Source organism: Bemisia tabaci, chromosome 3, assembly GCF_918797505.1.
Source record: "Bemisia tabaci chromosome 3, PGI_BMITA_v3".
NCBI lineage: Eukaryota > Metazoa > Arthropoda > Insecta > Hemiptera > Aleyrodidae > Bemisia > Bemisia tabaci.
Genome location: NC_092795.1, coordinates 1,572,885 through 1,589,753, shown reverse-complemented (window position 1 = coordinate 1,589,753; position 16,869 = coordinate 1,572,885). Strand labels below are relative to the sequence as shown.

At 41.8% G+C, this 16,869-nt stretch overlaps 1 protein-coding gene across 1 annotated transcript in view; it reads left to right on the top strand.

Annotated features, from left to right (window-relative positions):
• LOC109038573 (uncharacterized) overlaps positions 1-16,869 on the top strand; it is a 178,815-nt gene that overhangs the window by 27,951 nt on the left and 133,995 nt on the right. The window contains exons 2-3 of the mRNA XM_072297549.1: positions 7,014-7,197; positions 8,250-8,285. Of these exons, the coding sequence (XP_072153650.1) occupies positions 7,044-7,197; positions 8,250-8,285 (190 nt within the window). The 5' untranslated portion in view covers positions 7,014-7,043. The remainder of the gene's footprint in view (positions 1-7,013; positions 7,198-8,249; positions 8,286-16,869) is intronic.

Below are 16,869 nucleotides of genomic sequence, written 5' to 3'. Positions count from 1 at the left end.
AGTTAGCATGTCCTTTTATGCAAGCCAAGGCTCATGCAAAAATGGACTTGTTCCTTTTTGAAGACAACTGATTCAAATACTTCCTTTCCTAAGGAGGCCCCATTTGGTTTACGGTTTGATATTATGGTAAGGAGATCCGTACCAAAGTATCATAAAAAGGACAATTCTTGTAAACCTTGAGAAAAATTTAGCGACGAACCTTTGAAAATGGATTTTTTCGAGGAATTTGATTATAATGATTTGTCATCGCAGAAAGTACAAAATACTGAAGAAAATTTCTTAGATTTTTGCAAACTTTATGATGAGAGCAAAACTACCTCAAAATTTAGAAAATTCGCCGCATATTTACCTCTGCATTTTATATTTTTGGCAGTGACGAGTCATCGTATGCCTTGAAAGGATCAATTTCCAGAGACTCACTGCTGAAATTTGCCCGATCCGAGGTTTGCAAAAACCGTCCTTTTTATGATGCTACGTTGAAGATCTCCATAAGCCCTCCTTAATCGCAATAGCCTGTGTCACACTATCAAAGCTAGCATTCAAAATATCAAGGCCAGGTGTTGTGATTGGCTTATTCGATGACTTGGACCTATCACAGCACTTGACCTTGACGTTGAGTATTTTGATAGTGTGACAGGCTATAGTTACCCATACGGGGTCTTCAACGCAAAGGAGCTGTTTTAGGGACGACAACGAATATGTCCGCGAAACATCATCATTTCTTTTTGCGTATCTGGTTCTCACGACCAGAGCGGGGTGAATCTCGGGATTTGGCTCAAAGCGTGGCTCTGTGTTGTGCTGCCGAACAATAACCGCGCAACTAGTGCTAGAACCCTATTTAAACAGACGTTTTCTGCTTAGCCGCTATGTAGGAGCACGAGCGATCCGTTTTAAGATGCAAGGTGTCTCCTGGGCCGAGTTCGTGGCTTATCAGCGGCGAGACACTGCAGCCGATGACTTATGCACAACCGCGTCTAATATTTTCCAGAGGCCTCCCGCAGTCCCGCCACTGTCGCACTGTGGCCCACAATCACCAGAATCGGGACTCAACTCTACATTCATATTTTGCTACACTTCCTCTCACAACTTCCACTTTTACCAGAAAAGTGTTGGGTATTTATGGCTGAAAAATTCACTTCTTCATGTCTGATTACACGCGCAAAAAACAGCAAAATTTTGGATAGAAATTGCGAAGTCAAAATGTTGTAAAAATGGATCTGCCTCGGTCAATTTTTCGACTTTGGAATTGCGCTACGTTTCTTCGACTATAATACGACAAAATGCAATATTCCATATGCACATGGAATGCATGATGTTTCTGAGAGAACAAAACTTAAAAGTATCGCCTTTGTGGGGGACGCAGCCTCAAACTCCACAGTCATAGTATTTAATTTTTGGTCAGAGATTTTTTTTGTCGATCCAGAGGTCATCTGGTAAATGGCATCTGGATCTAGATGACCTCTGGATCGATAGGCAAGGACGGCGATTAGGTGTCGCAGAGCGCCCGGGCGCGCTGTAAAGCGACTGGAATGTATATGTATGATTTTTTTTTATACATGTTGGCGTTTGAGACCTTATGGAATCATTTGAAACCCAATATTTATTTCTCGACATCCAATAAGAATCTATGTAACTGACCGTACTTCATTACGAACATGGTAACTGAGGGGTCATTCAGAACGTTTCCTCTGTGATGGCCGTTTTGCGTTCACAATCATCAGGACGACTCAAAACTTTCCTGGGCTCATCTCTAAGTATAGCTGTTACGTCGTTTCGTCAGCCAAGCGGCGATTTGATGCGGCGATTTGGATACATTTTGCGATTTGGAACTACAATATCTGGCTCAATTTGCAAACGACGTATAAGTGTTTTTACGGATGGACTAGAAATTGGACATATTTCTGTCAATCGGAACTAAGCGCCATAGGGGGAGGAATCGAGAGGGGGGCTTGGATTGGCGGGTGTTGCGGAATGCGATGCTCGTCCGTCCTATACTCAATTACTCACAATGCTTTTCCATGGCGCTTAGTTCCGTTTGATGGAACGCGCTATCCGGGATCCTAAAATCTTCAAATGGAACTCAATTTGGCGCTTAGTTCCGTTTAACAGAAATACGTCCAATTGTAGTTCCTAATTGCAAAATTCCGTCTAATTGCTTGGTGTGGCAACAACGTGAGAATGAGGCGAGAATGGAGGAATGGATCATTCACCTGCTTTTCATTTCGAGCATGAAGTCTGGAGCAGAATTTGAAACTACCGCCATGACCGAGCCGACAGACGGAGCCGCGGTCCTCGCAGCTCGGTTTTGATCCACAGATCCAACCGCGAACAGGACACCCCCCTCCCCCCACTTCACAACTCTTTGCCACAGTCGTGCAGCGTAGAATTTCCCCCATTTTCCGAAAGGAATCCATTATTGGTGGAGGGATTTCTACTTGAAAGTCGGCAGCGCCGCACCTTGGACCACACCGCGGCGTGCCTCCGCCTGTCTCGCGACTGATATAATCGTTTTCTTTCCCTGTTTTTCTGCGCATGTTTCCGCTCTGAAATTCTGCCTCCATTGTTGATTAACCTCTCCTAGATTTACGCAGTGACGTAAGAACAAAGGCCGACACTATTTGCGGCGAAAAGCGAAAGGTGTGCTACCGTACGGCCGCATAGCTCCGACCGAAACCTTAAGCGTGGGGAAAAGAGTTTTCATAGCAGCTTCTTATGGTCTGAAAAGTTATTTTCGGAGGTCAACGCTTAGGTTTGCCCGGTGATATAACTGTCAAACGAAGATTTGAACAATTGGTTGAGCAAACCTAATCTATTTCGCAAAAATTCGACGATATTCATTGGTCATAATTAGGTGATTTATAAGCTTAACGAGTAGCCCAACAATCACTCTAAGGTGAACGATAGCGTTGACCTCCAAATTCAACCTTTGATTCATCCGCTTGCGTACATTAGTTCAGATTGTTAATGCTATCATTATTTTAAAGGATAACACATTAACATCATTCCTCAAGGTTCTTCCAGCATTTGCTTCGCACAGAAGGGAAAATTCACGAAAGTTTCTAAGAATTGACGTTGAGTAGTTCTCTGTTTATAAAATAAAGTACAACAGGGATTCCACAACGTCGCAAACCAAATACGTGATTTGGGAGTTTTTCTGTCGATACTGTCTCAGGAAAGTTGGTTTGCGATCCGTTTCAGGAGCAGTCAAGAGAGTCCGGACGGAGCTCGTGACGTCACCTAGCGTCGTTTACAGACAAAGGAACGTAACTTCATTCCAAGGTTGCAAAATTGGCTCAAACAATTCAATTTTTCATGAGAATGCACTTGTGCAATTTCCTTCCAAAATCTTCCCCAATTTAGCATCAGATCAAATGAAAAATCAGTAAAATTATCAGTGAGAAGCGCTAAACGTTCCTCCTATAAAAAGGCAATTTACGAGGAGGAATTTGGCAAACTTGAAATGCAATTAAGTTCTTTGGTGAGAAGAACGGCGGCACTGTCGGGCTAAGGGAAAACACCGTATGAACATTCGAAAGTTGGTACTTAAATTTACCTCCCATAAAATGTTTATTTTTGAGGGAAAATGTTAATATTTTTCTTTGATACTTTCAGGAACTTTAGGAGAAATTGCAAAAAAAAATTCTGAAAAATTGAAAGAGAAATATTCCTAAGTACCAGAAAATACGTGTGTTGCAGTGGCGTGGCATGCTTTGCGATCTATCGATATTTTCCCATTCGAGGCTGTGGTAAATATTCGATTCTTACGGTGTTCGCTGCGAACACCCTGTTTATCGATACTTTTCCATAGGTTTAAATGGCCGATCAATCGATACATCGCAAAGCACGTCACGGCACTGGTGTGTTATGAAAGGAAATTTGGCAAGGCCTGAAGGTTCATAGGAGGTTTTTCCTTGGGACGGGAGGACAGGTCTGGAGCGGGACGCGAGAGCGAGATTGGGAGCGAGGAAGAGGCACGAGGTGGACTGCCGGCGAGGAGAGCCTGGATCCGTATCTGGAGTCGATGGGGAATAGATCACGATAACAAGTGAATTATAAATTATAAATGATGAAATTGGAAATTAATTGAGGTGAATTAATAGAAGCATCAAGTCTGCGCGCCCGGCGATTCATCTTATCGGGGGACGTAATGATCCCGGCCGCGGAGTGGAGCCCGCTCCCGCTCTCGCTCGGCCCGCAACTCTCCCGTCTTACGGAGCCCATGGCCCTAACCCGAGTCCAAGATGAGCCGCCAGACACATAAGAGCATCTGCTCGCCATGGCTCACCACAGGAATCCACTTCGGGTCTCCTCCGTAACGCGGCACAACTCGGAATCCTCTGCCGCTTTTGCGCAAGCGCAGTCGCGAGCTTTACCGGTCGCATTCGCTGTCTTCCGCCAACCGTTGTCAAGTGGCCCTCCTCTCCTTCCAGTGACCAAAAGAGATCCTCCTCACCTCCGACCGACAGATGGAGACTTTGACAAACGGATGTGGTAGCTTACCCTCGATCACCACTCGCCATTTATTAGTGGGCTTACTTCAAATCACGAATTTTCCACGATGGCCATTTCGGAGTAATCCTCCATCATCAGATGTGTTGTTCTTACTCTTACTTATAAAATAGTACCAGTCATCAATCTATTTTTGGCTGTTAACCTGCCTGCTTTGTGGATGATGGGCTTCGGGTGACGTGATGAGCCAAACAAGTTTACCAAACTGCGGTACGTTTGTGAAACGAAATACTCAACACGTTGTTGAACATGCAATACACCTATAGTAAGCAGATTGTTGAATATTGGAGTCCAAGAGGTAAAAGCTTCCGCCATCCGCCATTACCGAGATACCGAGGTATCTCGTTGTCTCTGGCTCTATTCCTCAACATAAGAAGGAAGAAAAAAAGACGGAGGTGATCTCCAGTTACGGTGAGAAAGAAAGTTCAATCGTGCACGATAAGTAATAGTAACATATATTTTGTGTTAATGCGGGAAATCAAATACAAAGTAACCTAGACGTGATGTTACTATTTTTTGGTCAGTTTTTCTTTGGATTATATTGATAAAAACTTTGGGTTGAAAATACGCAATTTTTCCTCTGGCATCAAGAATTATATCCGTGAAAAATTGACGGGAGTGATCGAACATTGATTCCCCTTCAATTTTTCAGTTATGCAATGTCATCTCCCAGAAGCAGTTAGATTTGTATCATTGGAATCTGGCGTGGAAGAACGAAATTTGATTTGCCTTCAATTCAATCGCTATGTAATTTCATCTCCTAGGAGCAGTAAGATTAGTAGAATAAAGCGATTCCGTTTTTGGCGGGATGCCTACCAAACTGATGGCTTGAAACTCAGTTCTGCGCTTCATTAGTGCAGGCTAAATTGAGGGGTTTGAAGGACAAGGCGCACAAGTGCAGTTTTTGAAAAAATTGAAACATTAATGATTTCGAGTAAATCTAGTCTTAATGCATATTCTGTGAAAAGTTCTCTCCTAAATTGCAATTGTTAAGCATCAAAAACTCAGTTTGGACTTTCTTTCCGCCGTGAGGATCCATGTAATTTCGAAACTTCAAGCACTTATTTCTGGGACTAGCAAAAACTGCACTTATGCGCCTTGTCCTCCGAGCCCGTAAATTGGTTACTCGTATGAATCCGCACTGACGACTTTTCGGTATGGTGTTTTTGTTTGGCAACACGGCGTCATCGGTGCGATCGGTAGTTAGCGATTTAATATCCACACAGGAGAGATGCTATTAACTCCTGCGGTGAGTCTATCGCGGATCTACGTTTCGATGTTGTGCTATCTCAATTTTGAGGGGGACGCATTGATGAGGAATCGGGAATTCGCGGGGACTCTGATGACTGATGAGTGATGAGTGATGATCAGCGGCTGAGTTTTAATTGGTCTCACGCGCTCCGCGACCGCGGCCTCCGCCATCAAGCAACGACCCAGAAGGAGGAGCGAAAGCTGAGCCTGTGTCAGCCTGTCCTCGCGATTCTGCTCTATACCGTACTAAGGAAAAACGCCGTATGAACATTCGAGAGTTGCCAAATTTCCCCAGATTAATCATGTATTTTCCCTTGAAATTTTCAGGTATTTTCCATCAAATTACGAACAAAATCGTCTAAAAAGTTTGAAGCAAAAGATTTTCAAAAAATTCCCAGTTAATCTGGTTTTTCTTGAGGGGGAGTCGGCAACGCCCGAAGGCTCATACGGTGTTTTTCCTTAGCACAGCAGTATAACTCTGTCGTTTTAAGGAAGACCCTCGTATGAGCATTCGAATGTTGTCGAGTTTCCTCTCTGTAAATATGCACTTTGGAGGAAAGTTATGAATATTAATCTCTGACTAGTAAATCGGAAGGAAAATAATTACAAATAATCCCAAAAATTCGCGTTTTGTCAAGGAAAATCGTGCAACTTCTGATGGTTCATACGGCGTGTTTCCTTAGCACAGCAATGCTCGGATTTTCGCCCAAGTTTAAAGCTCAGGCGAGCAGCATACGGTGCAAGATACATGATATGAGATGAAAGGCAATTTAACTTCATTGATAATCGGGCTTCACATATGAGCGTTAACGAGGGACGTGTCCAGATGAGCCCTAACATACTAGTTTTCATATAAAGCTTGGCGCTCATCTAAAAATGAACAATCCCTTTTTAGAGAAATTTCGTCCAAATGAGGTGTGGAATTTCGAAACCTGGATCGTTCTTACCCTGCCCATCAGCCCATTGTCAATATGTTTATGATTATGATCGTTATGTTTATGATGATGTTTACGCTTGTAATGATAATATATCGAGAGAAATGCTAGTTTTTATCACAGCAAAATTATAAATCGCTGGATCAGCAACCACGTAATGCTAAAACTGCATTATTTTATGATTTCCTTGCTGTACACCGTTAAGATAGCAATAGTGTTATTGCCAATTTAGCAAAGCTTTTTCTGCTGATTTTAAAAGTAAGTTGTTTTCGTTGGAATTTATTCTGATTTGAGTTTTGATTTGTTTTCTGTTGGCAGCGAGAGTTCCTATGCGGTGGCGCGGGTGGTATGCATAGTATGGAATTGCCGCCCCTCCACCACTCGATAGCGCATGCGCACTCGGCCACACCAATGGGCCACCAAATTGACTCCCTCCAGCTGGTCCACCACCAGCAGGCTTATATGATCGCCGCCTCCGAGGAACAACCGAAGAAAATAAAACGTAAGCCCTATTCTTTGCTAACTATAAGTAATCATAATGTAGTGGCGGATCCAGCAGTTTGGCAACACCGAATTTTCTCCATTTGAACTATGCTAAATAATCGATTCTTGTCGAAGCACCTGGCCCTTCTAAGAATCGATACATTTTCATAGGTTTAAATAAAGAAAAGACAATGTTGCCAATTTACTGGATCCGCCGGTGCAAAATGTTTCGCTGCAAATTTGTGTGATTTTTTGGGAATAGAGAAATTTCGGTATGACCTGTTAGTTAGCTTTCCTCTTTCCTTAAGAAAATTAATAAATATAACATAAGAGATACGACGTCACATTTTGAGATGCGCATTTTAGGACTTTGATATGCAAATATCTCAAAAAATGCCTTAAAAGCTGATGAAAGGGTCGAGATTGAAGAGAAGAATAAAGAAACACATAGTCTTTTTCACCTACGTCCCCTACAATGACGCCTCTGCAAATTTTTTAAACATTTTACCGACTGAAGGCGAGAGGAATTCTTGAAGGAAATAAAACATATTCGGAGATTATTAAACGTTGCAACCGAGGTACGCGCTTTTTGCATTTAGTCATTCATACCTTATTTTCATAATAATTTTGATGTCTTCCCCTATGATGCGGCTCCAATTACGATGAGCCTGAAATTTTGCTCCTATTCAGAAAAATATCTTGAAGTCACAGGGCATCGTCTAAATTTAAAGAGAGGGACAGTTTCTCCTCGCCCCTCCCCTCATGGAGAGGGGAAGGGGGGGCGGGGTGACTAGTATGACCTCGAAGTGATGATACTGCAATCCTATCCTTGTTAAACATATGACGAGTTTTTAAGGAGTCATCCAGATTTCGAGAGATTGGCGGGAGGGGATCTGTAAATGCAAATCTTGCAATTCTAGGAAATTGTTACGTTTGTAGGTGAAGGAAAATTCATATTTAACTAACAGAATGGCATGTCCAAATACCTGTGTGAAAGGAGTTTAGTTATATGTACCGTCCATCTAAATGTGCCATGATTTTCTTAACCATTTATTTTCTGTCGTGTTACAGAAGATGTCAGCTCCACACAACACATGGTACAAGAAGGTAAGAACATTTTCATATGGAAATTATTGTAGTGGTCAAATGGATTACATTCTTATCAAGAGAATGTGGCGCTTCTATGTAAACTGTTGGCACAGGAGAATAAACAGTTTCAACAAATTTTACAACTATTGTAACAATGCGATGAGAAATGGAACCGTTGCGTATCCAAAATGATTTCTTACACAGAATGAAAATTATTTTCCTCCATTTGGATTGAAACGCTCGAAGGTCATGCTAAATTTTAAGACTTATTTTTACGGACCCTCTATCGAGATCTCCAATACATTTATTCTATTTTTATTTTTAATATGCTTTACGCTTTACAAGGAATTTAGACGCAATACCACAAAAATCTTCTGGCGCTGCGTTCGAAGCCTCCTTTAAATCGTAATGCAGACGAGATAGACCATCTGTAGGTTGCAGAAGGTTTAAGGAACGCCTGTGAATACAACTTCACATGTTAAACAAACCTAAACATCTTCGATCGTTGTCAGAAAATATGTTTTTTCCTGTAGGTAATTCATTTTATTGACCCATTGTTGAAATGAAAGCCCGTAGCATTCCAACTCAGCTAACTCGACCATTTGCCGACAATGGGCACTTCAATTGTTCGAGTGAATGGATAAAACGTCGAGCAAATCTACTAAGTATCGTTACCTCCCGGTAAAATAGGCTGGAAGCTGCGTAGCATTATGCTGTAAACACCTTGTATACTGTATTACTACCCATAAAATTAATCACAATATTTATGGTCCCGCTAAACTTATTCGCCCTCATGGCAGCCTGTTCTGATCGCTGCGCTGTGCGAAAAATGAAGCAATCAGCAACTCGTTCTATTTCTAATTCAACGCGGGAGGCTTATGATATACCTGATGTTAAATATTTTTCAGTCCAGTTTAAACTGAACACTGTTTTGAATAGGGTATAACCGTTTTATCCTCCTACATGTTATATCAGCATGTGTGTATCCTTCTAGGGTAGTCATCGGTTTTATTGATTCAATTCAAAGAAATATCAATTTATTCAAACAGTTTAATGGTTGATACTAAGAACATTTTAGGAACAGTGTAAACAATATCTCGGTACTTTTCCCGCCTTTAAAACTTTTTTTTTACATTTTATTCATTTATCATTCGGTTTTCTAAAATTGTCTTAAACTTCATGGCTTCTTAGTTGTTTCTAAACTTAGCAGAAATTTTATGACTAACATACATACCTAATAACAGTGCACGCCCTGACACTAGTTTTTTTCATTATAAACTTCCACGTTCATCACCTTTAAATCTTATTCCACTCCACAACATCTAGTTACCCAGATCTTGGCATTTGTGGCTTTCTACTTGTTTCTAGAATTTGCTTGAATTTCGTAGACGAATAAAAAAATAAAATAAAAATAAGAAAACGAAGAATCTAAAAAATCTACTTGTATGCAAAAGCAAACGCTACATACTCAGTCAGCACCCGGAGTTCAAATGCTTGTCCTCACGCGGTTGGATGAGAACCGCAGGAAACCGATTCTTAATCCGCGATCGGTTTTGAATAATTCCGACTCTGAAAACAAGACGTAAAGGAGACCAATTACGAGTTTACACCGGTCCGAAGCGCCGCTATTAGGCGATAAACCATTGAGAAGACCCAATAAAAAATCCTCGAACACCTGTAACTGTACGTCTGTGGGGGTAGAGGGGGGGAGCATCAGGGGCGGGGGCCGGTGGGGGGGGGGGGGGGCTAATTTCCGAGCACTCAAAATTGAGTCGGCCACGAGTGGGAGCCAAGGCGCAACCGTTTTACCACCTGTTGCATTGTTGAGCCGCGAATCCGTTCCTGCTGGGATCTTAACAGTCGTGTAATCTTAAAATCATGCAGGAGATTTACTGCCATGCTAAGGAAAAACGCCGTATGAACCCTCAGGCCTTGCCAAATTTCCACCGATAAAATAGGAATTATTTGGAGAAATTGTACGTATTTTTCTTCAAAATTTTCAGACAAATTTTTTCGGATTTTAATCTAAAATACCTGAAAATGTTAAGGGGAAATATGCATGGATTTCGTCATAAATACCTGTTTTATCGGGGGAAATTTGGCAACTCTCGAATGTCCATACGGCGTTTTCCCTTGGCACGGCAGTTTACGTCTTGGTTTTATGCGGCCCGCGGTGCCCGCTCGGCAATATCTGCCGATCAGCGAGCATTCGCATTTGCTCGCCGCCTATCTGATATGCCTCCTTTATCATTGCGTTTCGCGTCTGTTTATTTTTTGATTTTACCTTATGCAACCGGTTGCATTTCGCTCGGCCGCCCGAGTGCAACAATGCAGCCTGAAAAACGAAGCGCTTTTTTATGTACCTATGCATGCATTGCCTTGCACTTCTCATTCATGAGCGGGCGGGCGCGGGCGATCATATCCGCTCGTTCATTCTACCACGCGCAACGAAAACCGCGAATCTATGATGGCTTATCATTGCAGTTGTGTTGTTTTCCTTCGGTAGGGAAGCCTTCTCCTGTAGGTATTTTAATGTTAGCTCCTGCCTGAATTCCTTTGCGTATGCCCTCCATTCTCCAGCTGAGGTGTTTAGTTTGCACCGGTGTTTGCCATCTCTTCATTACATCCCAATGAGTTTCCAGGTTTTCGTAATTGGGCTTTCTCAGATCGAGGTAACTATTTGGAGAAATTAAAAAAATAAAAAAAAACAAAAAAACAAAAAAAAAAATAAGCGAACATAAATGATTTAAGAAAACAATTTGGCCTAAAAGGGGGAAAATAAGGATATAGAGGCCTTTAATGGATAAAGGCGAGGGCTGCATTTAAAAACGAGATATCTGAACAAGAAATGCTTTGAGATACTATCGTAAATTTTTTTTAAAAACATTTTTCTATGTTAGGTATACAACTTTTGTCTAGAATTCAGGATTAATTTTAGATTCTGCACCCTTATCTCTAACATTGCGATAGTGAGCCAAAAAGCCGGCTCTCTTGCAGTATTAAAAATCGGGGAGTGAAATTCGGTGTCTTAATCTAAACAGCGTCCAAAAAAACCTGAGTGATATGAATGCGAAGTGATGAAATTCACACCATTGAAGCATACGAAGCTCCGCAAAAGAGTAGATTCCGCTGCGAAATACTTGAAGTCACTCCGTGGAAAACATATTCCGCTCCGCACTCATATCGCTCGGAATTATTGACGCTATACAGACTCCGGCACAGCAGAAGTTTACCCCAAAATTTTAAACAGCGCGGTTGCACAAATTTTCCAGTCGTGAAAACGTCAAAAAATGATAGTTTTCGTAAGGTGCCTGGGATCGCGCCCGTCAATAAAAGGCATAGTTCTTGGGTAGCGGACAAGCGTTTCCACGGAGGGTAATTACATGAAAAAACGCTTCCTCGGGCCGCGAGGACAAAGACACGAAAACGTAATTGGAAAAGAGCGGTTGAAAAAAGCAAGCCCGAGGAAGAGGAGTCCTGAGAAATGGGAATGTCGTTAATTGATAGAGAGCACTGGCGAGGGTGGGCGGGGGCGGAGATGAGGCGGTGAAGGCGAGTGGTGGCGGAGACTCGAGCGCGGGGATAGAACGGTAGCTGTCAGTGACCAGATGGTAAGACCGTTGAAATGCCCGTCGGAGTCTGCCCAAGGCGAGACGGGACAACGTCTAGCTCGAGCCGAGCTGCAGTGACTCAGGAAGGGCCTTCCTCCCACCTCAATCGGAACCGGGAAGACGTTACACTTTCCGGGAGGGGGTGTCGCGGGGCAGGTCCCTCCGCGCATTTCGGTCAAAGCAAACGAAAAACAATTACCAGATACTTAATCTTAGTGCATGCTTCTTCTCACCGGCTTTTTTCCTCCCCCTAACTCGCGTAACCGTTTTTCATTGCACCACCCCTATGCGAGGCCTCAACTTTTCCCATTGTTCCTTTCTTAGTTCCGCTCCTATTTCTGGAATCCACTCCGTCGTGTGGAATCCTTCATTGTTGAAACTGCGTCACGGGTAGGTATCCAGCATTTGACGGGGATCCATTCATTTCGATTGGAAAAAATGCGTCCAGTAGCAGACTAACACACAAACATACATAATGAGAATAATTTTGTCTGTTTTTTAAATGAACCTTTAGATAAAGTGAAACTCATAGTGTACGTAGAGAACTAGAGAGCTGTCTGCTTCGCGGGAAATTCGAAAAGCTCATCCTACACTGATAAAAATATTTGTGTTCTTGTGTTACTCTTGGTCAATATAGGAGTGGAACACAAACCAACACATATTTTGTGTTGATTTTGGTATAGTTTGTGGTGAATTCAGCGCAGAAAACAATGGAGAGACTGGTAAGATGCATTGCTTAAATTTCGACGTTGGTATTCACCACTTGTTTTTTTATTAAATTTCTCCAGGAAAACTAGCTCGCATTTTCTCTTGAAAATATCAACCGATGGCTATGGTTATTTTGTATTTTACCTCCCGCATTAACCGAACTTGTGTGTTGAAATTTCTCTCTGTGTAATTCCCTTTCTCCTCCCACACACTCAATTTCTTCAATTCTTGCCTCTTGGCGGCAAATTTAAGGATATTTCTGCTGAAATCAAGTCATATTTTCCGGGTTATTTTTTTTTTTAAAAAAAAAAAAAAATAATAATAATTTATTCGCTCAGATCACGGAAATTTCTGCTTGCTGTAAGCAGATTTCTCCCATCCCAGCATTCTTTCTGCTTTACTTAAGGTGTTTCCTTAAGGTTTAACTGTTTCCTTTTGGTGGCAAATTTAATTATATTTCTGCTGAAATCAAGTTTCCTCGGGAGTGTTACACCTAATTGACTCTGCCTCTGCATCACTCCCGTACAAAGTAAAAACGCCGTATCTCCATTCGAGATTTTTCCGATTTTTTTGGACAAAATACTATTGTACGAGAAAACTAGGGAATATTCATATTTCATTTTTTGGAGTCAATTTTGGCACACGATTAGGAACTCAAAATTGAAAAAAGAAACCTTGTCACACTTGGATTTTCTTGTATTGGAGCAGTATGTGTGTGGAGGAAAGTACACAATTTGTAATGGAGTCACGGCATTTTTGCTGTGGATCAGCCCTTGACCCGCATGAAGTCTTTCACCTCATCATTCACCGGCCTTCTAATCGTAGAGCGAAGCCCCCGGAAAATATAAGTGCTCTCCTTTGTTGCCGAATCCGAGGCAAAAATGTGAGTTTCCTCCTGAGAAGAAGCGTCGGAAACCACCGTTGTGACAGCAGTTGACGTTTCCGGCTCGCACTCTCCATGAGCGCCGTTCGACGACAGAGCGGCCACCTCACAACGATATCACTTCCTTTGATTAAGTTAAAACAAAATTTTGGGAGCTTCGTCGGTGAATGTGAACCTCTTTTTCCGCAACACGAAAATACGTCTGAGCTTATCGGCCCCTCCTTTGGCTTCCCCGCCGTCACCGTCCAACTTGCGCACCGTTGCCGATTTTCTGTCATGCTTTAAAATAACGACCTATGTAATTTCGAATGTTGCCAAATTACTCATAATAAGGATTTACTTTGGAAGAAATTGATCCGCTTCCTTTACATGTTTAGATATTATAGATTAAACTGCGAAAAAATTGGTCCAAGAATTTGGAAGACAAATATTCATGAGATTATAAATAAATTCAAAATTTATCACAGGAAATTTGGCAACGCCTGAGGTTCATAGGCGTTTTCCCTTCCCGCGGTGGTATGTTAATCGTCCATGGAAAAAGTGAGTTGAGCACACGGAGGCAAAATGTTCATCGGAATGGGGTATTAGACAAGGTATACAAACGAAAGAATTTAAATCAGTTATATGTTTTCTCTTGTTTTACTTATGATAGATGAAACTTGTTTAACTTTGTGATAATTTCTTTCACGACCATAGAATTTTGACTTCATGATCAACATTACAAAAAACAAAAGACGACAAGTGAAGTTTAATTATGTCATCACTTGGACGTTTGTTCAAATCATGAAGATGTTTTGAGCCAATGATTGGCGTCCTAAACAAACAAAAGCATAGACATGAAAACCCGGACTCGTTTGAGAAAGAGTCCGAGGTGAAGCGTGTTTCCCACCGGGATGGATTCGAAATAACAGAAGGTTTAAGAAACCAAATTACACGTTACAAGTGGATAAACGAAAGTGAGGAAGTGTGCTAGACGAACAAACCACAACCGAAAATCGGACGGAAATGACATATCATTATCTAGTTGGTTCTGGTTAATTGGAGATACGGTGAGCAAATCGCCGCTGAGTCGATGGGTCGAGAGATCATTGCATTCAAGTACAGGGTGTTCCGGGATCAATTCACAAAATTCTACGGGTCAATTATCTTTGTCAAAACAATACTTTTTTTTTTATACATTTTTTTTTTTCTCACGGAAGACTCTCTTTCCCTTGAGTCGTGGTAGGCTTTTAAAATCCGGGATATCATGCACTGTATTTCATATTTTTCGCCCCTTGGACGTAAGGGCATATCTCAATTTCCACGTGTGCTTTGCTGTCCATATAACTCTATGCTTTTCAGGGCTCATGTCAAAATGGACATACACCCTTACGTCAGAGGAGCGATGATTTTGTCCATAACATAAGCTTCGCGTGGAATCGTTTAGAGGTGATTTTGTACACTCCTCCCCCCCCTCTCTTTCCTTTTCTTCCGTTTTTTAGTCTAAAATTGAAGTTTCCACACTTGAATCAGCAGTCAGATATTTTATTGATTTTCGCTTATTTTTTTGGAGGATTTTTGACCAAAAGCGAAGGGGATTGGAATAAATCTAAGACCCATTCACTTCTCATAAGGGGTCATAAAGAAAATCTTGAGTGTTCTTGGAATGAGACCGACCAGTCACGAGATAACTACCACCGTAGCTGAGGAAATGACATCTAATAGAGGGAGAAAATGCCTGATTTTACCCACAAGAATTGAAAAGTGAAGTCGTTCTATTACACTCCGAAACACCCTTTATACAACAGAAGTTGCGCGGGGGAGCAAATAATTGACGGCTTGGTCGATGGCGCTCAAATCGAGGCGAGAAAAATTATTAGAATAAGGTGGTTATGCATGGCCCTACCAGGGCGCGCTGCTGTATCGCAAATGCGTGCACACGTTCGAGCAGGCCCACACTCGCAATTCGCTCGGTAAGCAAGAAAAATTAGACGCTATTAAAAAGCAATAAATAATTTATAGAACGCCAGGCGGAGGGCAAAGAGAGGAGGCGCCGGTATCCAGAGTCTTGAACATGATTGGGGTCAAATTGGAATCATGTTCGCGCGGAATCGAAGAGCTCCTCAGGTGTTGCCAGTTTTTCCGCGGAAAACAGGAAATATCCTAGCAATTTTATAGAAATTCCAAGGCAGAATTTTAACCGAACGGATTCCAGTACTTCCGAAAGTCCATAGGAAAAATTTAACCAGAAATAACTTCACATCAGACGTTACCTGATTTTCTCTCGTGTTTCATTTTTTCAACAAATAACGTAATTTACATTCTGCCTTGAAATTTTGTGACGATGTTCTTTATTCTCTACGTCCTCCACAAAAAGTTGCACGGGGTTTTGTTGCTTTGTTCACAAAGTCGCACTTTGGAAAAATAATGAGTTGGGAGTAATTTTGAATCCAATTGGTCGTAAAATTTTCTTGTACAAAAGTGGAAGTTGAGCAAAAAAATTTTTTTGGAACGCAAGATTAGTCATTAAATTTGTCGCTAGTATTAAATTCAAAGGTGGAGTAAAACTTCAAACATTTTTTCTCCGATGAAAATTGATACGACATGCATAGTTTCTGCTAAGCACGGCCCATTCTTATTGTAAGGATCATATTAAAAAAGTATTCGGTTATTCGTCCTTATTAACGTAAAGCAGCAATATTGCAACAGACATGCACACACCAATCGCATCGGGTTTTAACGAAGGAAAAGAGGTATCCGTTCATTACTTTGTAAGACTCAATGTTAAAGGACAAAGTTGAACAACTATTTTCACGTTCAAAATATTTGTCATGACGTTGACCTTTTGACAGTAAAAAAATTTACAAGTAGTTGAATTTAACTCAACTTTTAGCAAAAATGCGATGTGGTGCGTTCCTGCTACACACTTGATCTGGTGAGCTTTAACGTTGAATATAAACATTTTTGATTCGGAGCAGCAACATTGGAACCCCCCCCCCCCTTTCCTCGGAAAGCGCCCCCTTCGCTGACCAGGGTACCGAGCTCTGCATGTAGTATCGTGTGTATGGATCGAAACATTGCGCTGCGCCGAGCCGAGCATAACCACTTAACTCTAAATGAAAATCCAAGGTAGATACGAGGTTATTGCTGGGCTCGGAAGCGCGAGTGGCCAGACTCATTACTTAGTCTGTGTGTCAGGAAATCAGGCATCGGGAATCAGCCCAGTGAGCTTATATTATGTGTTTTATAAGTCAACTCGGACTACGAGCTAGGAGCGCTTGAGCCACGCCCATTGATGCCGTTGTCGTGGAAACTCCATCAATTTCCCATAATAAGCCGGGAAGAGTGGGCAATTTTATAAAAATAATGTCAACACTGTGATCTCAGCCCTTCCAGGTCAGTTTACGGGGAGGATGTATTT